This window comes from Dromiciops gliroides, chromosome 4 (genome assembly GCF_019393635.1).
Source record: "Dromiciops gliroides isolate mDroGli1 chromosome 4, mDroGli1.pri, whole genome shotgun sequence".
In the NCBI taxonomy this organism is placed as follows: Eukaryota; Metazoa; Chordata; class Mammalia; order Microbiotheria; family Microbiotheriidae; genus Dromiciops; species Dromiciops gliroides.
Window position 1 is genome coordinate 23,762,915 of NC_057864.1, and position 24,137 is coordinate 23,787,051.

Here is a 24,137-nt window from a genome sequence, read left to right on the forward strand (position 1 = left end):
CCCCTGCCAATCCTAATAGGGAGGGGGGAAAAGAGCAGGGGCAGGTGGGAGAGTCCAATAGGAGACTGTCAGGCACCAAGTGTGGGGAGGGTGGGTTCTTTAGATCACATCCTGGAGGAGGCAGTACCCCAAGCTAGATGTCAGTGCCTGAGGCAAAGACCCAGATGTCATACCCTAGTTGTGGCTCTGAGGTTTCTCCCTATGATTCTGTGAAAGTGAGTTATTTTTCTTAATCTCTAGAATTAGACCAGAGATTTGTGCCAATCAGCTATAATTTCTTAAACGGAACCTTTTAATCATTCTCTATATCGTTAAAATATAAATGACAAACAAGGCTATGGACACCCCCAAAGCCCCAGCACGTCACCCCCATCCCAATTTATCAGGTTCCTAAATATTTTTCTGCTTTCACAAACAGGCATGAAAACCTAATTGCACCCCCTTGCATCCTCAAACAACTGCCTCTGACTCTTTAGTCACTTGAGCATCCGGTTCAAAAATGACCTTCCTTGTTTTCTGCAGTCCCCAATGGCTTCACTCCAAGGGCTCTCACAGGCTACTTTTCTCTGCTCCTTTGCTTTCTCTGCTTCCTCTTCTCAGCTGGGTGCAGCTTCCTCTCCAATCTTATAAACTTGCCACTGTTGAGTCTTGTGGGTGAGCTGAATTGATCTGCTGTGAATCTGTAGCAACAACTAGCCCAGCTCATTTCAAAAGTCAGTTGAAAACATAGTATTTCTCCTTCACCTGTTTTTTATTTATTTTTTTTTTTTAGTGAGGCAATTGGGGTTAAGTGACTTACCCAGGGTTACACAGCTAGTAAGTGTTAGGTGTCTGAGGTCATATTTGAACTCAGGTCCTCCTGACTCCAGGGCCAGCGCTCTATCCACTGCGCCACCTAGCTGCCCTCTCCTTCACTTGTTAACTTCTCTTTCCTTGTCATTCCTTTCTTAAGGTGGCCTTAACCCCACAAAACGCTTGAGGCGATTTCTATGAAAAAATATCCTGCAGAATAATGTTGAATGTGATTATCCTGGTTAGGACTGCCTTGTGAGAAGGCTGGTGTGGCGGAAAATGTCCTGGACTCAGAGGGGAGGAAACGGAGGGCCCTCCCTCCCCCAGCCTCAGTTACTTGGCCACAGTCGGGCTTGCTGCCCAGGCCCTCAGAAGATCTGGGTTCAATACTCTTAGGTCCCAGCCTCTCATTTTCCTCAAGAATATAATGAGGGGGTTGGATTAGATGACCTTTCTAGTTCTAGATGAATGACCCAATGGTCGCTAGACATCGAGTGTCCTCAAACTACATAGCATCCATTTTTGTTTAGGGAAACACTTGCCCCTTTGTTCTACAAGCTTAACGTAATATATTTTCAGTTAAGCAACTTTTCATTCAAGAACCAAGAAAGTCAGATGCTTTATATAGCAATGCGATAAATGTTATATAACCAAATGTCATTAATCCAGATGGATCTTTCAAAAATCAAACAAATCTTTTCTAGCAGTCTCCTTTTGCTGAAGAGTATATGAAAATGGATGAGTGACTTTCGGTGTTTGCTTTCACATAATTAAGTCATAGCATTACTTTTAGTCCGATGCTTTTGGCCTGATGTCATCCTAGCTCTTTACCTATAGACAGCCTTCACAGATAACAGTCACCTTCAGTTGCCTCTGAAGAGCAGCCTTGTATAATTTTATAGCCCAGCTGGTAAACTAGCAAATAGACTGATAATTAGATAACAGCGATTTGTAAATGAGGTTAGCAAATTACTTGAGGCAGATAGGTAGCACTGGACAAGGAGTCTGGAAAGATCTGAGTTCAAATGCTACCTCCACTAAGCATTTGTGTGACCTTGGGCAAGTCACTTAATCTATCTCACCCACTGTGTCCTCCTCTGTGAAATAGGGTTCATAATAATAGCACTTACCTTACTTAGTTGTTGTGAGGATCAAATGAGATAACAAACATACTTGGAAAACTTTAAAGTGCTATATAAATGCTAGCTATGATGATGCTGATCATTAAAAACTTGGCTCTCGGGGCAGCTAGGTGGCATAGTCATTAGAGCATCTGCCCTGGATTCAGGAGGACCTGAGTTCAAATTCTGCCTCAGACACTTAACACTCACTAGCTGTGTGACCCTGGGCAAGTCACTTAACCCCAATTGCCTCATGAAAAAACAAAAATAAAAACAAAAACAAACAACTTGGCTCTCTACAGAAACGCAAGTGACCTTAGCCTTGTCAGAAACAGAGAAAAATGGTGATGGGGAAGGTGTGTGTGTGTGTGTGGGGGGGGTTCCTGGCTGGATGTTGGTCAAAATAGGGTCGATGGAAAGATACAGAATAGGTGTAAATAGGTTGTCCCATGTTACCAGTGATAACTCGAGTAGCAGAAGCAGAATAAAAATAAAACGCATTGGGTGGGTAGCGTAATGTAAAAACGAATGAACAATAACAGACAGGTGGAAAGCGGCTTCGATGTGCACAAAATATTAAACAACTCAGTTGAAGACCCCTAAAACATGAATACTTTGTGAAGGTTTATGAGAAGACACAGAATGGGGGCAGCTAGATGGCGCAAGCCCTGGATTCAGAAGGACCTGAGTTCAAACAAATTTGAACAGACACTTAACACTTAATAGCTGTGTGACCCTGGGCAAGTCACTTAACCCCAGTTGCCTCACCAAAAAACAAAAAAAAAAGGGAAGACACGGAATGCACAAAAATCTAACAATATGAGCTGAGGATGAGTTCATGAATGAGCTGATGGAAGACTAAGGGTAAGATGATAAAGGTGAGGGGGAGACTCCAGGTCAAGAGCAGGAAATGATTAGTTTATTCTGCAGGAATTTATTTAGAGAAAGTGCAGGAACCAGAAGCCTGGGGCATATTGGTAGAGGAAGAGTTTGGAGGCTGGAAGATGGAGGGAGCTAGCAGGGAAAGTGGAGAAAGGGAGGTAAAGAAAACAAAGTTTTTCAAAAGGGAGGAAAATTCAAATTTAAGGTAGCAAAAAAATAATTGGGGGAGGGGTTAGGGAGAGCAAGAAGGAGGAATCGAAGAGTAGAGCCCAGTCAGGGTTGGGGGATGTCAGGGATGTGTGTGTGTTGTTTGGAAGGGGGGAAGAAGGGGAGTAGATTTCAGTTCCTGTTTGGAAGCAAGTGGGGCCCGATTGTGATTGACATCCGAGAAGTTCACAGTGCTGCTCTTTGTCTAGAGATAGGATCCCAGCTAAAAACTCTTTCCGGGCTTTCAGTCCAGACCCCCTGCTGGGGCGTTTTCCTCCTGTATTAATCCTGTATGGAATGGAAGCTCCTGGGGGGCAGGCAAGGAGCACCCGGCTCAAAGTCGGCTACTTTAAAGGCACTCAGTAAATGTTCGTCGATTGAATGATTGATTGTTAGGGAGGTCAGCCAGTTTAGGAGGATTAAAGTGGGTTGAGAATATTTCTGTCAGAATTAAGGGGGTTTAAACCAGGCTGAGGGATTTCATTCGAGTTGGGTAATGTTCCAATCAGCTTTGGGGAATTCGGTCAAGGGGAGGGGGCTTTTGATCAGAATGGGGGTGTTTTAGTTAGAATTTGGAGGATTGGTTGAGGTTCCAATCAGGTTTTGGGGTGACACGATCAGAACGCGGACCTTTTATCAGCCAAGGCTGGGAGGAATTTCAGTCAGATTGTGGGGGTTCAGTCTGCCCTTGGGGTGACACGATCCGAACCGGGCCCCTGTAGTCAGAATTTGAGGGGCGGTTCGGCCTAGGTCTCGGTCAACCTTTGGGGGTACAATCAGAACAGGGGCTTTCCTGCCAGCCTCTGGAGGCCTGGCTGGCGGATTCGGGGGCGCCCCCTTGAGAGTGGGGGTTCCCCCAATTCAGGTGATTCGGTCGTGACGAGGGGGGATTTCGGCCCCCCGCGAGGCCTCTCCTCCCAAACGGGACTAATTCATTGGCCTCGGACCGCTTCCCTCCGCCCGCCGCGGGGAGGGACCGGGGCGGGGCGCCCGGGGCCAGAGGCCCCGCCCCTGGGTCACGTGAGATGGGCGCTCTGCGGCGGCCGCCGTCCTCTCCCCCGCCCCTCCCCGGAGGGAGCGCCTTCCGGGAGCGGCGCAGGGCGGAGGGCAACATGGCCGCGCTACGCCGCGCCTGAGCCCCGCGAGCCCCGCGAGCCCCGCGAGCGAGCGCGCGCCGGCGGCCGCGGCCTGAGCAGCCTCAGCCTCGCTCTGGCCCCGCGGCGGCGGCGGCGACGGGAGCGGGAGCGTTGGTCGGGCGCGCGCAGGGCGCGGGGGCGCGCGCGGCCCCGGGAGCAGGCGGCAGCGGCGGCGGCTGGAGCGGCGGCGGCCTGAGGCGGCCCGGCCCGGCCCGGCCCGGCCATGGAGACGGAGGAGGAGCAGCACATGACGACGCTGCTGTGCATGGGCTTCTCGGAGCCCGGCGCCATCCGCCGGGCCCTGCACCTGGCCAAGAACGACATCAACGAGGCCGTGGCGCTGCTCACCCACGAGCGCCCGGGCCTCGACTACGGCTCCTACGAGTCCATGGATAGCGGCGGGCCCGGGGGGCCCGGCCCTGGGGGGCCCGGCGGCGGCAGCGGCCCCGGGGGGCTCGGGCCCGGCCCCGGCGGCGGCCCGCGCGGCGACGGCGGGGGCGACGGCCACGGCCACGGCCCGGCCCGCAGCGGGCCCGCGGGCGGAGGCGGCGGCGGCGGCTTCGACCCCCCGCCCGCCTACCACGAGGTGGTGGAGACCGAGGTGAGGGCGCCGGGCCCAGCGGGGGGCGCTCCGGACGCTGGGCACGTGGGCCGGCCTGCGCGCCGGACGGGGGGGGGGGGAGATAGGGGAGGGGGCCTCGCCGGCCTCTGGGCAAGGACTCCGGGCACTTCGGGGCGCGTGCCCCGGAGGGGGAGGGGGAGGGGGTCGGGGTCGAGTTTGGGGACCGGCCGAGGACTTTGGCTCAGGGAGGGGGAGAGGGCTAGGCCTGGCTCCGGTCACGGGCTCCGGACGGCCGTGGAAGGGGCCGGTCAGCGGTGGGGGTGGGGCAGGTCCTCGGGGCACTTGCAGGAGGGCTTTGGACCGGTCAAGGTCTCAGGTCCGAGATGGAGAGTGGCCTGAACCTGGACAAAGGATGGACACTGAGAGGAGAGCACTGGGCGCTGCTTGGTCAGCGGTCAGTTTAGCGATGCCCCGGAGGCGGAGCCCGGGAGGAGGGGCCTGGGTCTCGGCAGGACCCCAGGAGAGGGCGGGCTGCTTCTGGGCTAGGTCGGGGTGGAGGGGCCAGAGCGGCCCCCCCGGCAGCAGGCTTCCAGGCCGCCGCCTCCTCCGTGACCTTGGGCACCGCCCGAACCTGCGGACCCCCCTCCGATGGCCGGCTGTGGAAGGGAAGGTGGCTCCACGTCCCGGGGCTCCCAGGGCTAGGCCAGAGTCAGACGTCAGTTAGGGGCCTGGGGGGGGGAGAGGCCCTGGACCCCCGGCAGAGGCGGGCAAATGAAGCCTGTCGCGCCCTTCCTTGTACACAGCGGGGGGCTTGGGCGCTGTGAGCCATGGACGGCTTAGTCTAGAGGGCAGTGACATGAGGGTCCGGTCACCTGCCGATTGCATCCTGTGCCCTTGGAGAAATCGCTTCTCAGGAGGTTGGAGGGACCTGACTGACCATGGCCTGCCCAGGTCAGGGCCAGAGTCGGGTGGAAAGGACCCGATTTGTCATCAGAAAACCCTGTTTTGTGCGACTGATCTTGGACAAGCGGGAAGGGGAGGGGGAGTAAACCAAGCACTCCTACTATGTGCCGAGCCCTTGACAAATAGGGTCTCGTTTGATCCTCACCACAGCCCTGGAACGTAAGGGCTGCGATGGTCCCCATTTTACAGGTGAGCAAATTGAGGCAGAAGTGACGGGATTTGCCCAGGATTCCCAGGCTAAGTGCCTGAGGCTGGCTTTGACTCCAGGCCCAGAGTTGGTCCAGGGCTCCACCAGCTGCCTCTAGGCAGTCATATAAAGTTGCATAACTTATCTGGGCTTCAGTTTCTGGGACAGTCCCTAAGGTTCTCTTCCAGCCCTATATATCCCATGATCCTACTCTGCTCCTATGGGTTGGGGGCTGCTTAGAGGAGGGTGGGCCTTTGGTCTCCTAAGGTCTGGGGTGGACTGTTTGGCCTGAGACAGGTTGGGGTAGGGAGGACTGGCCAGGGCCAAGGCCAGGGATTTGGGAGTGGGACTGGAACTGAACTGGTCTGGTCTGTCTTTGAAGACTAGAGAGGAATTTAGATGCAGTTATAGATGGGGAAAGGGACGCCAGACAGACATCAAGTTGTGCAAGAGGCAGGATTTGACTTTGAGTGTGGTCAAGGAAGGGGGAGGGGGGGGTCAGTATCAGACAAGGCACCTTCATTTGGTTCAGGGTAAGAGGTCCCTGGTACTTTGGGCAGAGTTGGAGTGCTGGAAAAGTTAGATCACCTGGTTTAGGATATGCCTGGAGAGAAGGGGTCAGTCATGTTCTGAGAGAAAAAGACAGGACTTTATTTCACTGAAGTAGAAAGAGGGATAAAGGGAAGAAAAAGTTTGGTTCTTATTAATGACTGTTCAGAACTCCCACAAAAACCAAAGCAAAAAAAAAAATTGGCCTCAAATCTAAGTCATGGACTTGTTTTTGATATGGAGCAAAGATGCGATAAGTTGTAATGATGCTCATTTTTAAGGATTTGGGTTTTGAATGTTGTTAGACAGTTAATGCTGCCATAGTGATGTTTTGGAGAGAAAATCTGAAAGGGCAAAAAAATATTTCTTAACTACAAATTTTGTGACACAATAGGTAGAGCACTTGGCTCAGAGTTAGAACGGTCTGAGTTCAAATCCAGTCTCAAGACAGTCCCTAGATGTGTGACCCTGGCCTTGATTTTCTTTTCTTTCTTTTTTTTTTTTTTAGTGAGGCAATTGGGGTTAAGTGACTTGCCCAGGGTCACACAGCTAGTTAGTGTTAAGTGTCTGAGGCCGGATTTGAATTCAGGTCCTCCTGAATCCAGGGCTGGTGCTCTATCCAATGGGCCACCTAGCTGCCCCGGCCTTGATTTTCTAAACTGCACAGTGTGGCTCATAATGGTATTTAGCTCAGAGAGTTGTTGTGAAGCTCAAATGAGATTATATTTTTAAAGTGCTTAGCACAGTACTTGGCACTTCGTAAATGTTTCTTCTCTTCCCCTTTCATATCCATATTACCCTGTTGGACATTTTTAGCTTAATGTAACTGCTCTTTGACAAGCATGAGAAATTAATTACATAGATTAATGCCCATGCAATGAGATTGTTGATGTTCTTAATTTGGGGACTTAAACCTTTAAAAAACGAATGAAACATTCATCAACCTAAATAGTAATTATTCTCTTTTTTAATTTCTAAAGAATTGAAATTTCAAAACCAGGTTTTTGTTTTGTTTTGTTTTGTTTGTGCCTAACAGGCAGCTAGGTGGCGCAGTGGATAGAGCACCGGCCCTGGAGTCAGGAGGACCTGGGTTCAAATCCGGCCTCAGACACTTAACACTTACTAGCTGTGTGACCCTGGGCAAGTCACTTAACCCCAATTGCCTCACTAAAAAAAAAAAAAAGAGTGTGCCTAGGGAACCGTAATAAATATGCAGTTTGCTAAAATGAGAAATGCCTTTTGCAACAGGATCACTTTTTCTTTTATCACATTTTTTAAAAATCACATCTTTTAATTCCTTTTACTTCAATACCTCAAAGATCGATGATTTCATTTGTGTAGCTGCTTCTCCAACCATAGCTTGCAGTGTTTTCATGGCTGAATCAGTTACTGTGGTTTAAAAAAAAAAATCACTCCCAGATGCCTGACCTGGTGCTAAACTAGTCACTTAGTGGGTCGGGTCCGGCCTCCAGCAGCAGATAGAGAGCTTGTCCCTGGGGCCATACTTCTGAAGCTTTTAATGTGCTTCACTTTCTCTGGTGATTTGGTGAAGTTTTGTTCTTTACATTTTCTTCTTTTTCTTTTTTTTTTTTTTAATTATGAGCTTAGACCTCAATAGAACGCACATTTCAGTATACAGAAAAGAGATAAAGAAGACTGTATGAACCTGCCAGCTTGCATTACAGAGTTAGGTGGGTCTTTAAAAATTGTATATTCAGTTTGACACAGTAGTAATAAGCTTATCCTTCCTTGTCTGTGTCCTGTGCTGGACTTCCTCCTGCTCTTTTCTGTGTATTTTTAAATGTTTCATTCATGTTGTTTTTCACTGGTATAATGTTTAAGATTCCAGTATCCCCTCTAGGCATCCAGGCAAGGCTTTTACTACAGGTGAATTCCCCTTCAGTCTTAAAAATTCAGTTATGGTTTTCTGTGATAAACTTTAGCCTGTTGCCTGTGTTACTCAGTCCATTTAATTGAGTGAGAGTTTGTGTGTGTGTGTGTGTGTGTGTGTGTGTGTGTGTGTGTGTGTGAGTGAGTGAGAGAGAGAGAGAGAGAGAGAGAGAGAGAGAGAGAGAGAGAGAGAGAGAGAGAATGAATGAATCAAATGCATTTCCCACCTACAGCCTTGAATGCCAGGCTGATGAGTTTGGACTTGATACTTGGGAAAGCTGTGTGTCAGGGTGTTGGCATTTGTTCCCTGTGGGTAGAGAAATAGGGCTGGGCTGGGAGAGGCAGCAAGCCTTCCATGGGAGTAGGAACCAGAGAGCAGAGGGACAGGTCAGTGTTAGAATCCTGGGCATTGTTCCATAAGCCAGCGCTGAGCTGATCACTGTCTCTTGGGTGAGTCCAGGTGAGCCCTCAGGGAAGTAACAGTGACTTGGGTTTTAGGGAGGTCATCTGGCAGGGCCGTGTAGGGTGACTGGAAAGCAAGGGGAGACCAGGGAGAAGGCTGCTTCCAGGGTAAGGTGGTGAGTTCCTCGAATGAGAATAGCTCCAGGGGAGAAGGGCTGAAGCCAGAGCTGAGGACTTCATAGGCCACACACGGAAGTGGAGATGCTTCATTCTACAGCCTGAAGCGATCATCTCTAGGTCATGGACGGCCTGTGGTACACGCTTAGCCTCCGGGAGTTGTCAACGGTCACTGTATTGGCCATGGTTCTTACAGCGTTCAAAGAAGTTGGGTTTGGCTTTGGTTCGTTTTTTTCGTTTTGTTTTTTTGTTTTAGCAGTGTTAGATAAATTGATCTGGTTTTGCTCGTTTCAGTCTTCGTTAGTTTACAAAAGTCCATAAGATTGTTTATTTTTCTAATATTGGTGTTGTAGTGTAAATTGTTCTACTGTTTCTGCTCACTTCACTCTTACATCATTTCATACAAGTCTTTCCGTGTCGCTTTGAAATCATCTAATTCCCCTTTTCTTACCGCACAGTAAGTAGTAAGCAAGCTCAACAATGTTCCATCGTGGTCATACACCACGGATGGCTGCTGGGCCTTTCCATCTCTTCAATTCTGGGATTCTCACTCTGCGACATCCCAAATAACAGCTGTCCAGTCCAGCCAATACGGAAAACAAGAATCCGGCAGACAGTCACTCCCTGTAGGGGCTGGGACAGGTCCCAGAGGGGATTGGACTCTGGTCTCCACCTCCTAGGAGTCTGTGACCTCCAGGGACTTTCCAAAACCCTCCGTTCTACTCTTGTGCAGCTCTGAAGTCTAACCCTCTTCCATTAAAGCACACTTTAGTACTTGGAGGCAGCTCTTGTATCCCTTGTACCCCTGCCCCTCCCCCCTCTGCATTGCAGGCATGGCTTAAATGAAGAAATGGAACCTTGTGCATTTGCCTCAGTATTGCAGTGGGCCAGCACACTGTTGATACTCCAGTATTTCAGGACGCTGTGAGTTTGTCTGTGTGAGATTCCCTCTGATGTTTGAATCTCACCCCCTTCTGTGGGCTGGGGCGGTTCCTGCTGTTCTCAGAATTTGGCATCCAGGCTGGCCCTTGTTTTGTATAAGACCTAGGAGAGCCTACGCCCCACCAGCACAGCCATGAAGACTGTGGGGGGTTTCTATACCACAGGGAGGCATCAGAAGAGGATGTTAGAGCAGGGCTGTGTATGCGTGCATGTGTGTGTAACCATATACACACATAGGTACATACACATACGTTTCTTTTGAGGAAAATGAATGCACATGAAATGACTAATTAGACAGTGAGTGTTCCAGTTGCTGCTCATTCTTTTTTTTTTTTTTTTTTTTAGTGAGGCAATTGGGGTAAAGTGACTTGCCCAGGGTCACACAGCTAGTAAGTGTTAAGTGTCTGAGGTCGGATTTGAACTCAGGTACTCCTGACTCTAGGGCTGGTGCTTTATCCACTGCGCCGCCTAGCTGCCCCTGCTGCTCATTCTTAGGCATTAGGGACCAGGGCCTCATCTCTCTGCTCCCTAATTTCATTCAGCCCAATAAGACTCACTTCCTTTTTTTTTTTAATTATAAAAGTATTTTATTATTTTCCAGTTACATGTAGAGATAGTTTTCAACATTTGTTTGATTTTTAAAAAGTTTCAAAATTTTTTTCCCTCCTTCCCCTCCCTCCCTGGCAAGACTCACTTCTAAGATTAGTGATTTCCACCCTGATGTCACTCCAGTGTTAACACCTCTCACTGACATAAGTCCCTCTTGCCGCACCTTAAGCCCCTTGCTTTCTTAGCCCTAGCAGAGATGTAGAAGCATTTGATCTCTTGAAAACTTAGATGCTGTAATAACTAACAGTGAGAATAGCTAGCATTTCTATGTATGGGTTTAAGATTTGCAAAGCATTTTACATGTGTTATCTCATTCGATCCTACAGTATTTCCTGGAAAGCTTAGAAAGTTACTATAAAGGGGCTTTATTGCAAAGTACACATTTATGCCTAGCTTCTAATGGGGGGTATGTGTGTATATGTGTCTAGACAGCTTTAAAGTTGATTTTGGGAAACAGGGTTTTGTGTAAACAAGAGAGGAACTGTTAGAATTCACTGGAAGAAAGACTTTTGTATTATGTTTGGGGTTTTGGTCAAGCCCATAGGCAGTGAGGGTTGTTAAGCCCTTCGAGTAGGCCAGCCAGGGTGCTGAGTCAGAAAGGGAAGCACTGGCCATTTGAATGGGGGAGATGGTGTTTGAGCAGATGCCTGCAGCATGGTTTGGGCCAAGTCTCAGAGGGCTGCTCAGAGGCCCGGCCAACCCCAAGGCAGAGCATCAGTCCTGGGGCTGGATCAGAGAAGGCCGGGGCTCTGCTTGCATGTTGAACAGGACCAGAGGGGCATTGTGTTTGGCCTGGGGGGTGGAGGGAATCAGCTTTTGGGCCAGAGGAGGCTCTGGAAAGGGAGCTGAAGGGAGGAGACACGCTCAGCTTAGGTGGAGAATCTGAATTCCTTGTGAGGAGCGGGCGCTGGTCTTCGTTTTCTCTGGGTGGCCCCAGCACCCACACAAGGAGGATGTGCTGGGCAATGTCTTTACCCTCAGGATTCTCTGTGATCCCCAAAGTCACTCCTGCTTTTATTGCTGAACCCCAGAGTCTTACCTAGCTAGAGGCTTTGAGAGACTAGTGAGTGCGAATCTAAGTTAGGTATGAAGGAAGTGCCTTCCTCTGCATGCTCATGTGTGGTATGATGAGTTAGTCCTGGATTTGGAGGTTTGCCGGGCAAACTTCTCTGCAACTCCTTTTCCCTTTGTAAAGTAAGGGGCTTGGACTTGATGTCCAAAGGCCCTTTCAGGTGTGAAGCCTGTGAGCCATTGAACTCAGAGGGAAAGTGTCAGTTCTACATTATAATAATGCTACTGATGGCACCCAAACACTTAAGGGTCTGCTAAGTATTCGGAATACAAAGGTAAGGATGAAAAGTCCTTCTCACAAGGAGCTGGCATTGCCCATTGGGGGATGTACACAATACATGTAAGGGAGAAACCACTGGGATTGGGGGAGGGGAAAGCCCAGAGGGAGAGTTGGGGCTGGAAGAAAACTCAGGATTCTGGGATTCCGTCGAGGAAATGCTTCCAGGCCCAGGGGAGGACAGCTGTTGTCAAGGGGTGGAGGCCCTGAACGTGAATGAGCAGAGTCTGATGTGGTTAGACCAACTTTGGAGGAGAGGTGAGTGGCTGCGGGCTTGGTTGTGTTTCATCAGCAGTTGCGCTGAGGATCTATTCCTTCTTTGGGGAGTTACCCAGGTGCAAAGATTGTGCTACAGCAGTGCCCCGATTGACTGGTCAGATTTCCGTTACCTAGCATGGGGGGGCGGGGGGCCTGGGGAAAGAGCAGGTTTCTGAACATGCAGACTCTCAAGCAGAGAGAGGTTCTTTGCTTTTTTGGGTTCTTGGACCTCTTTGGCCACCACTCTGGTGAAACCTATGGACCCCTGCACGGAGTAATATTTTAAATGCATAAAATAAACTATATTACAAAGAAAACTAGTTATCCCAAAATGGCAGTTATCGAAATATCTAAAAAACAAGTTTGCAGAGTTTAAAAGTTGAACTGTTCTCTCTACTCATTGGAAAAAGCACTTGTCAACTAACTTCCTTATTGGTTTGCCTGACCTATGGCAGATAAGATGCAGAGAGCCCAGTGCAGGCAGCAGATTATACATGTGACACATGCTTAAAGTTCAGTAATTCTTCTAAAGCATGAGAAATGTACACTTAGAAAAGTAGGCATTAATGTTCCTTTAAGGGAATTGCTGCCCCAAAGCCCCCCAAAACCATGAAAAGCTTAGGCAGGAGCACAAAAAGAATCAAGGCAGGGTATTCAGTGGTGCTCATTCAGGCTCCCAACATGTGTGGTGCTGTGGACTCATTGCAAGGTAGAAGCTGCTTGGATTAATAAAGTCCATAGGCATTGAAAAGTTACTCAATTCCTCGTAACTTATTTTCATTATCTCTTTTCTCAGGAGGTTCTTAGCACACCTAACACGAGCAGGGGCTGTGCTATTGAGAAGGAAGCCTTCCATGCACAGGTTTGGAGCCATAGATGAAGAGGGCTGTTTATTTCCCAAGTGCTTCCGTGAACTTGAGTTATGCTTAGAGATGGCTAAATAGGAAATCAGCATTATATTTGGGGAATTAAAAATGAAAATAGAGTTAAATTATTTTCATTCTCACATCTAAGATTTTTTTCTTTATCCTGGAGATATTTCATATTCCTATTTCTTTCTCCTTTTCCCTACCTTCTCCCAACCTCCCAAGTAGCATTTATGAAATCTTTTAGTACATCTGAAATTCCAAATTTTCCATGGCCAAATTAGTTTGGGAAAACTTGTTTAGAAGTGAGACCCAAGGGGGCAGCTAGGTGGTACAGTGGACCCTGGATTCGGGAGGACCTGAGTTCAAATGAGGTGGCCTTTACTAGCTGTGTGACCCTGGACAAGTCACTTAACCCTCATTGCCCCCCCCCCCCAAAAGGAAGTGAGACCCAAAGCTATCATTGTATTATAGCTCAGTGCAGTAATGAAATCATGAGGATGGCTACACAACCAGGAAAGGGTATTCTGCATAAGAAACAGGCATAATCATAGGAAAAACAGTCCTGATTTGGTCATTCCTGAAAACATTTGTCTTATTTTGCATCTTGAGCCAACTTCACTCCTCAGGAGATGGTGCCCTGCAAACCTGCACTGATCCGCGTGCTTAAGTCTTTCAAAGTGGCTTGTCTATGATTATTGTCAAAATTATTTTCTGCTTCTATTCACTTCATTCTGTATCACTTCATGCAAGTCTACAGGTTTCTCTAAAGTCATCCCTTTCATCTTTTCTTTTCTTTTCTTTTTGTGGGACAATGAGGGTTAAGTGACTTGCGCAGGGTCACACAGCTAGTAAGTGGCAAGTGTCTGAGGCCGGATTTGAACTCAGATCCTCCTGAATCCAGGGCTGGTGCTTTATCCATTGCGCTACCTAGCTGCCCCTTTTCATCTTTTCTTAAGGCACAATCATAGTCATTTCATTTAAGCCATTCTCTTATGGATGGGTAACTTCTTAGATAATAATAATAGTTAATATTTATATAGCACTTACTATGAGCTTTTTGTTTTTCTTTAACCTCTTTAGGTTATAGACTTATTAATATTGTTGGATCAGAGGGTGTGCACAATTTAGTGACTGTGGGGCATATTTCTAACTTGCATTCCTGAATGGCTGGACCAGATCATCATTTCATTGACAGAACAGATATCTCTTTCTCACTCTCTTGCTCTCATTTTTAAAAACAGCTTCTCCAGGCTTTTTCATTTTTCTCAATCTCATGGGTATGAGGTGGAACCTCAGAGTTGCTTTGAGTTGCATTTCCCTAATGATTAGTTTGAGGGAGCATTTTTTCCATAAGGCTGTTGATAACTTAATTTCGTTCTTTGAAAACTGCCTATTCATATACTTTGACCATTTATCATTTTGAAAATTGCTCTCAATCTTGTATATTTGAATTAGTTCCTTTTAGATCTTGGGAATGAGATGCTCAAGAAACTTGATGAAAATAATTCTTTTCCAGTTACCTATTTCCCTTCTAATTTTAGCTGCATTTAATACATGTTAGGAAGTTTTTCATCAAGAATGGCCTATAGAAAGAAAAAATTTGGTATTTAAAGAAGTACAGTTCAGTTATATAGAAAATTAACTTATGCGGGGAGTGCTATATAAACAATAGAATAGTGAGCTGGAGCATTCATAACAGATTCATGAGTACAGCATAGTCTCCATTTTCAAGAAGGATTGGTCCCTTTTCTTTTTCTTTTTTTCTTTTCTTTTTTTTTTTTTTTTGGTGAGGCAATTGGGGTTAAGTGACTTGCCCAGGGTCACACAGCTAGTTAAGTGTCTGAGGCCGGATTTGAACTCAGGTCCTCCTGAATCCAGGGCCAGTGCTCTATCCACTGCGCCACCTAGCTTGCCCCATTGGTCCCTTTTCTAAATATAAACTGCTTATTCTTCTTATTTTTAAAAATTTTTATTTGTTCTTTTTAGTGAGGCAATTGGGGTTAAGTGACTTGCCCAGGGTCACGCAGCTAGTAAGTGTTAAGTGTCTGAAGCTAGATTTGAACTCAGGTCCTCCTGACTCCAGGGCCGGTGCTCTATCCACTGCACCACCTAGCTGCTCCTTCTTAAGAATTATTAATAAGTATGTCACATTTACTCTTGGCAAATTATTTACATTTTCTAATTAAGTTTATTAGCACATTGTGAAGATGGTGACAATTTAGCATCTATTGTGGGTGAACTCCATGGTGTATTGTTGGTGCCAGTTTTCAGGCATTTACTAAGCACCTGTTGTGTACCTGTGCTCAGCACTGGGGATACAAAGAAAGGCAAAAGACAGTTCTTGTTAAGGAGCTCCCAGTCTGCGGTAGGGGAGATTGCATGCAAACATCTCTGAGTTTGCATTTTTGTTTCTTTAACCTTATGGCTTTAGTTCCTGCTTTCTGTTTCTTCTATGGCTTTGTGTAACCCTGTTTAGTCGATTTTTTATACAGTATAGATAATGAAAGTGAAAAGGAATCAAGAAGCCTCTTGAAGGTGAAAGAGCAGAGTGTAAGAACTAGCTTGAAGCTTAGCATGGAAAAAAAATAAGATTTTGGCAACTGGTCCCATCACTTTGCACATAGAGGGAGGAGAAGTGGAAGCAGTGTCAGACTTTATATAGTTGGGCTCAAACATCACTGTAAATGGTGGCTGCAGCCATGAAATTAGAAGATGCTTCCTTGGAAGGAAAGCTGGCAGATCTGCACGGCATACTAACCACCTTGTTCACAAAGGTCTGTATAGTCAAAGCCATCTATGGTTTTTCCAGTAGCAATGGATGGCTGTGGGAGTTGGACTCTAAGGAAAGCAGAGTGGTGCAGAATCGATGCTGTTGAATTGTGCTGGAGAATCTGAGAGCTCCTTGGACAGCAAGGAGATCACATCAATCATTCGGGCCATTCACCGGAAGGTCCAGGGGTGAAGCTTAAATAGTTTGGCCACATAATGAGAAGACAGGATTCATTGGAAAACCCTGTATTGGGAAAGACCAAAGGGCAAAGGAGAAGGGGACAGCAGAGGACAACATGAAGAGAGACTCATAGAAGCAATGAACGTGAGCTTGGACAGACTTCAGTGGACCTGGTGTGCTGTGGTCCATGGGGTCACGAAGAGTCGGACATGACTGAACAAGAGCAGATAATGTACTAACAGATGAGATGTTCTGAGAGTTATAAGAGGCACTTAATTACTGACTGACTGATAGCTTGTTCAGTATATGTTAGGTTCTTTCAGTATTTAGAAAGAATACATATCATTGAGAAGGGCAACAGCATCTCATTCTGTGTAACATTTAGGCAAGGTTTAGCCTCAGTTGACTTATGCAAACTCGAAGCCAAAACGTGTAGAAACTTTTTTTTTTCAGGATTAATGCAGTTGGGTGAATATCAGGTGGTAAAAAGAATTTACCTAGGTTTAACGTGGAGGACTAAAATGGACTAGATTCCCTGTTCTTTTGGATCCATGGCCTGGACCTGGGCCTTTTCAGTAAACCTCCTTTTCCTATTCAGCATGAGGAGAAATGAATTCTAAAGTTTATGGTGTGTATGCATGCACTAAAAAAGTTAGATTACTTTTTTTTTTTTAGTGAGGCAATTGGGGTTAAGTGACTTGCCCAGGGTCACACAGCTAGTAAGTGTTAAGTGTCTGAGGCCAGATTTGAACTCAGGTCCTCCTGACTCCAGGGCCGGTGCTCTATCCACTGCGCCACCTAGCTGCCCCTTAGATTACTTTTTCACGTTGAAAACTTGGTGCATAACATTTTTAATATAAAATTGTTAGATGTTTACCATAACCCAGTCAAATAAATGAGTCAGACCCTTGAATTCGTTTCTTGTTGACTAATAGTTTATTCTTGATAGAGCTTTTGAAAGAGATGCCCATGTGTCATGTTAGTTTGTTTCTTTGGAATTGATGAGAACAGAACCGAGATTCTTGATTCACAGAGATAAGTTGTAAAAAATGGAGTTATACATCAAAAAATTTTTTTTATTGATAAATTGGGGGCAAATGTTTGGAGGTCAACATGGGAGTTTATCATTGATCAGTTGGCTCAATTTTCACTAGATCATTGTTGCTGCTTTTCTCTAGGTAATTTGAAAAGGGCCTTATATCCATATCTTATTCATTTGGTTTATTCAGTAGGAATATGCTTTTTCTTACGTGATTATAAATTGACTCTAAAGATGATTGGACCAATTCACAGCTACGAACAGTATAATAGTTTGCCTGCCTTCATCTATGTAGCCCTTCCAACATTGGCTGTATCCATTTTTTTATTATCTTTGTCAGTTTGATGGGTATAAAATTTGTATTTACATTTTTTAGTCATTTGGAACAATCCTTTGAACAATTACTATTTCCATTCCTTCTTCTGGGGGAAAAAGTTTATATATAACTGTTTTTCTGTTGGAGAATGACTTGGCCTTATGTTTGTATCAATTCTTTATATATTTTAAATATGAGGGAGAGACAGGAGATAGCATATACCAGGTACCATAATCCTGACCACCATCAATTCTCTTCAGACACTCAGGACCCTGAATGCAAGAGCCTTGGGAATAGCAGTGCTTTCCCATACAAGCTCACAGTCATCCTGCTGGGAAGCAACCCCTGTGGAGATGCAGCCGCAGCTACTGAAGACTCAGAGCTGAAAGTTCTTGCCACCAGAGAAAGTCCTTGACCCTGTCAGTCAGCAAACACTGATTAAGCAGCTCCTATTCACCACTCTCCGCTAAGGACTGGTGAAAGGCACAGAACGCTTCCTGTTTTCAGGGAGCTCACAGTCTAATTAATGTGCAATAATTTGGCTTCATCTGATAGGGTTTTATCAGGAGAAGTGATATGTTACCCTCTGCTTTGCAGAGGACCAGGGGACCTTTCTATCTGACTTGGCCCTGAAGCCTTCTTTATCTGTTTTCTCCCCTATTAGACCATGAGTTTCAGGAGCAGGGACTGTCACTTTTGTGTTTGTGTCCCCTGTTCTTTGTACAGACTAAGTTCTGCTTTTTCATTTCATTCATTCCTATGACTTTTATCAGATATTTAATATAAGCATTTTTCCCATGTGACCATTTCTTACTCTAGCTGCGTTGAATTCTATGTAATTGAAATTTTCTATTTTGTGGTCATCCCGATTTGTTTGGTTCAGAATACTCCCCCTAAACGTATTTGGATACATAGCATATATATATATATATATATATATATATATATATATATATATTTTCCTTTGTTTTCCTATATTTTATAAATATACACATATTTATACACACACACCTATTTTTGAGCTGTTGTGGTAGGGAGCATAAAATACTTACCTAAACCTAGTTCTTGCCCAGTTGTCTGAATTTTCCTAGGAATTATTTTCCTATAGAGTCTGTCCCTCAGTTGTTCTTATGTTTATCAAACACCAGACTGCTGTGTTGTTTACTGCTAGGTTTTGCTTGGCTAGTCTGTTCTAATGGGCTTTTCCATTTTACTAGTATTGATCATTTTGACAAGTGCTATTTTAGTGATATTTAATAATGTTAGGTTCCTTTTATTCCAGTCATGCTTTTTTATTATTCCCCTTAAATTATTGAATTTTTGTTTCTCTAACGGAATCTTTTTTTTTCTTGTTCTATAAAGTAACCCCATGGCAGTTTGATTGTTTAGCACTAACTCTGTAAATGGATTTAGGTGGTGTGCACATTTTGATTGGTGCAGCCTTCCTATGGATAGTGTGACTCTCAATCAGTAAGCATTTATTAAGTGTTTGCTGTATGCCAGGCACTGCCTGACCTACGTGGAGTACCTATAAAGGCAGAAATTATCCTTGCCCTTAAGGAGCTCCCATTCCAAGTGGGTGGTCAGTATAGGTAACTAAGGCCCTGAAGACATTACAGACTAGGTGGAAGAGAGTCTGGGGGAGGGGGACTTGCAGCTAGGGCAACTGAAAAAGGCTTCTTGGGATGGATGGGATCTAGGCTGAGTCTCCAAGGCAACCAAGGAAGCTAAGAGGCCAAGGTGACTTGGAAAGGCATTCCAGGCATGGGGCACAGACTGAAGCTTTGATGGGCTGTGCTTTGGAACCGCAAGCAGATCAGCAGAGCTGGATTATAAATGGTGTGGATGAGAATGAAGGATGACACGGAATATAGCAGGGGTCCAGTTTATGAAGAACTTTGAATACCACCAGGAGTCTTTATATTTGGTCCTGAGGGAAATAGAGAACCCCTGCAGTCGATTCAGTAAGGAGAACAAAATCATTTTGGTAGCTGAGTGACATGGAGAGAAGGGGTTCTGTATGCAAGGTGCTGTGAAGGATGGAAAGACCAGTTTGGGCAGCTGGTTGGATATGTGAGAGGAGTGGGAGGCCAAAGGAAGCAGAGCTGACCCAGGGGACTAGAAGGATAGTGGTGGCCTCCAGAGTACTCAGGAAGTGGCCGGAAGGGAGGTAATGTGTTCTGTTTTGTGGTTCATCACAGTGGCAGAAGGAGACTAGGTCTGGGAATCAGTGGCTGATTCAAGATCCCCCAGTGAAATGGAATAGAGAAAAGGTGCTCAGCTTTTTGGATGTCATGGACCCCCTGTGACAGTGTGGTGAAACATGAACCCCTTCTCTGGATGTTTTCAAATGCATAAAGTGTGTAGGCTAACAGGAAACCTGTTATATTGAAATACTGTTATTTTAAAAGTTCAAAGACCCCAAAGTTAAGGACCCCCGTATGGTGGGAAAGGAGAAAGGGCCCCTGGACCTAGGCTTAGAGACACCTCCATGGTTACCTGATCTGGCAGAATAGGAGCGGAGGGCTCAGACCACCAGGAAGAGACCCAGGGGAGAACAGCAGACCATCAGAGAAAGTGGTGATCAATGTCAGAGGCTGTTGAGAGGTCAAGAAGGATGAGAATTGAAAAAGGCTCATGAAGGGGAAGACAGCTATCGGCAGGTGGTCAAATGAAACCACCCAGCAACCTTGGCTGTGTCGGGAGTCTGCCAGGGAGCTCCACTTCATCACAATTGCTCACCTTTCTATAAATAAATCTGCAAAGTTTTTTCTTCACAGCAGCCCTGTGGGGTAGCTAATGCCACTCATATTATGCACATGAGAAAACTGAAGCCCTTTTCCTTGTGGCGTTTGTGTCATCTTGTAACTCAGCTTTTAAAAATGAATTTAGGCACTATGCAGTTTAGTGTCTACTTAATAAAACCATTTCACTGTCTCTGCTGCATTCACTATAATGTAATTTCCCTGCCTGTCCCTTTTGACATCATTACGTTGCTATGTCTGCGGTTATGGTTGCACCTCTTGCTGTTGCTGCTGCTGCTGCTTCTTTTTTTTGATCACCTGGTGTATAGTATATTTTGTTTTAGCCCCCCATTTCGTCCTTTAAACATTTTTCTAAAATGTATTTCTTGGCTGTAGCAAGTTGTTGGGTTTGAGTTTTCTAACCCATCCACTTTTTCCTTTAATAGGAGAGCAGAGTTCTTTCAGATTTAAAGCTGTAATTGTTAGGTTTGTGTTTTCCTTCATTTAATCCTTTTGTATTTCACTTCCTCTTTAAATCAGTTCTTGTTCTCTGCTGATCCCATTGCTTATGCCAATTTAATTTGATCCTAGTTTTTTTCCCACCATGGTTTTCTCTCCTTTTCATGCTTTCCTGTTCTAGCACAGGTTTCTTAAGATGACTTAAATTATTGTCTTAACTCCTTTTTTTCCTTCTCCTTTTACTCTCTTGAGCCCACATAAGAGTGTAGTTCAAAGTCTTTCTCTTCCTTCAGCCCCACTTTATCCTCTTCTCTTGATCAGTATTCATTGTTTACTCTTTTCTGAGAAGTATTCAGTTATTTCTCCTGCCTTCTGGTTGGTATTTTAGTCTCTTCTGAAATCTGCTTGCTTACATGGTCTTTACTCTCCTTATGTAGCAGCTCATTCTAGGTAGAGCTTCTGGTGGACAAAACTTTTGTTCTATTCCAGGTCTCAATTATTTGTTAGTACAGTTAGATATCATGCCCATTCTCCTTTGTTACTTTATTTTTGAGGCTTTTTTGCTATGAGACCCTCACAGCTTAATTGATGAAGGAGCAATGTGTTATTGTGGGATGCGGTTTCCTACCTGGTCCTATGCCAAATCTTAACATTCAATTCTTAACTGTCCTGATTTATTATATGCTATCCCTGGAGTCATTTCCCCAAGCCTCGTGGGCTCTGGTCACTTTCTCTTGTGGTATAGGCAGTGTTTGTTCTGGAAGGCATGATCCTTGCTCAGAAAAGGGTTTCTCCTGGGGTCATTCCCACCCCACACACCCGGAATCCTGTGTACTTGTACATACCCCCATCCCCCATGTGAATGCTCTCTGATGACACCCACATAGTCCTACACTCACCTCCTACTCTTCTCTCCAAGTCACTTCCCTCCTTGCTTTTACCAAACTCTTCCCCTTTCCATTTAGACCAGTTTCTTTACATCGCTTGCTCCATGACTGTCTTCTGAGCCCTTCCTCACCCTTCTAATAATCCCCTTCTGGTGTTCATTCTTTCTCCTCCTGAATCTTGTATTAAATCAAGTCAGTCATTATTTATATATGTTGACAATGAATTGGGTTAACTCCTCCAAGAGCTTACATCCAATAGGGAAACTGAAAGGGTGGAATTGGGCCCTGGTGGCCAAGTCCCCGAGTGAAATGTGGCTGCTCTGGGCCCTTTTCCTGTCCTCAGAGTGCATGACTTTGATGGGCACAGAGCTTATGCCTTCTCAGCCCAGCAGACAAGTTTATAGAAGTAACTGTAACAGATGCATCAAGATCCTTACTAGTGTCTAATAGTTTGGAGTCAAAGTTGGCTTAAGACAGATAACTATTGGACAGAGATGCATCCTTTGGCCACAGAAGTCGAAACATCGACTTGGACTGCTTTGGGGACCCGGTGTTAAAAAATTGGCATTTCTTTGGCCGCTGTTCCTTGTGCTCAAAGATTTTTCTACACTTGCTTATAATTACAGTGTTAGCTTTGATTGAAAATCAAACTTCTCACTCTTAAGCAAGGAGATGAGAGTTTACAACGATCCATTCTGGTGGAATTAATGGAATTTTTCAATTCAGAGGTCATGGAGATCATCTGAAGCAACCTCCTCCTCTTACGGAGAAGGAAACGGAGGCCCAGAGAGGGGATGGATCCTGTCCAGGGAGTAAATGGGTTAATTGCAGGCTTTAGGGATGATTTTAAGGCTTCCTCTCATTGGGAAACATGAAAGGGTTAGGATATTAACTTTTCAAATGGTCATATAACAGTCCTAGCACTGCACGCTTTGCAAAGTGTTTTCTAACAACAGCCCTGTGCATTAGGTTGTGCTGGTTGTAGAGGAATAAACTGAGCCACAAAGTGATTTGCATCTTCACATAGCTCATACCTGTGGGAGACAAGATTTCCACCCAGGGACCTTGTTTCCAGAGCTGTCACACTGCTCAAAGTGCCCCTGTCGTTTCTCATCTATAGCTGACAGTCCTAGAACAGGCCAGGCCACGATAACATTTCTCCAGACAGCTGGCTGTATGATAGAGACTTCATTGTAGCCAGAGCTTAGACATTCACTTTTATCTTGAGCAGGTCTGATGACTCGATGATTGCTTATATTTTAGTTGCATTTAAAGAAAAATCTTCATTTTTATGATTTTTAGCATGGAATATACCCTAAGAATAGTACTTGATGAGGGTTCTGTGGGTAGTTTTTGTTTTGTTTTGTTTTTTTATCTAAATTTTATATTATTTATAATTTGGATTTGACTCATAGACCAACTGAAAGGTTCTTTTAGTCTCTGGATCATACTGAAAGATCACTACAATTGATCTTTTTTTTTTAAGTGAAAAAATGTACCACAAACATTGCTTTTTTCCTTAAATGATGAAAGCCTAGTTTTCCAGCTTTATACATATTTAACATTGTCATAATTTGCTAAGTTTCAGTATTTGCACACAACCAGAAAACATCCCAATTTTTTTCAAACCAAAAATGTATTACCATTAATTTGTTAATGCTTTTTATTATTAAACATTTTTAAATGGAAACAAGAAAAGATTTATCCTGGCCTTGTTAACTTTACAGCAAACTTGAAGTTACACCTTGGCTCACGTTTCAAATTTTTTAAAAAAAGCAAAATTCAGTAAAGATTCATGCTGTTGTTAGTGTACATTATTGTCTCTTCTAAAGGGTCACTGTTGATGTTGGATTAATATTAATAAAAAACAAAGTGCATACATTTTGGGGGGGGGCAATGAGGGTTAAATGACTTTGCCCAGGGTCACACAGCTAGTGTCAAGTGTTTGAGGGCAGATTTGAACTCAGGTTCTCCTGAATCCAGGGCTGGTGCTTTATCCACTGTGCCACCTAGCTGCCCTAACATGCATTCTTTCTTTCTTTTTTTTTCTGTGAGGCAATTGGGGTTGAGTGACTTGCCCGGAGTCACACAGCTAGTAAGTGTCAAGTGTCTGAGGCCAGATTTGAACTCAGGTCCTCCTGAATCCAGGGCTGGTGGTGCTTTATCCACTGCGCCATCTAGCCGCCTCCCACATACATTCTTTTTTTTTTTTTTTTTTTGCGGGGCAGTGGGGGTTAAGTGACTTGCCCAGGGTCATACAGCTAGTAAGTGTCAAGTGTCTGAGGCTGGATTTGAACTCAGGTACTCCTGAATCCAGGGCGGTTGCTTTACCACTGCGCCATCTAGCCGCCCCCTCTCACGTACATTCTTAAAGGGAAAATAAGTGATCCTGTTAATGTGGTCTCCACAATAAACTCAAAAGTCTGTCTTAAATAGGAGCTTCACAATGAGTCATTTACAAATACTTTAGGTTCATTTAGACTGAAAGAGTTGTTTTGAAATCTTTAAAAAGCATTCCATTTAATCCTTAAATAGTACTTATTGTAGGTTAATATCAGTTAACATGTATATTGAATTATTTAAGAATAGCAGCAGCTCTTTACCATGGATTAAGGAGTCTAACCAGCTGTCTTCTTCAATGTTTATCCTTTCTTGACATCCTCAGTAGTTCCCTTTGTAGTGATTTTTCTTCCATTGATCATTTTAGTAGTTGAAGTTACCCATATCACAACCACCAAATTATGGAGAAGAGAGAAAAAAATAAGATCTGTGTGACGCATTGAACCAAGTAAAGTAAATTCCATACAAATGAAGACAATGCACTTCCCAAACCTGGAAATCCACAAAC

The 24,137-nt window shown here is 45.1% G+C and overlaps 1 protein-coding gene across 2 annotated transcripts in view; it reads left to right on the forward strand.

Moving 5' to 3' along the window:
- Positions 1 to 4,145: 4,145 nt before the first annotated feature.
- USP24 (ubiquitin specific peptidase 24) overlaps positions 4,146 to 24,137 on the forward strand; it is a 155,315-nt gene continuing 135,323 nt past the window's right edge. Inside the window, exon 1 of one of the 2 annotated variants that reach the window (XR_006356444.1) lies at positions 4,146 to 4,739. Coding sequence is in view for 1 of the 2 variants with exons in the window: in XM_044005436.1 (XP_043861371.1) it covers positions 4,362 to 4,739 (378 nt within the window). In the remaining variant the exon portion in view is untranslated. The remainder of the gene's footprint in view (positions 4,740 to 24,137) is intronic. The other variant, XM_044005436.1, reaches the window with a different exon arrangement.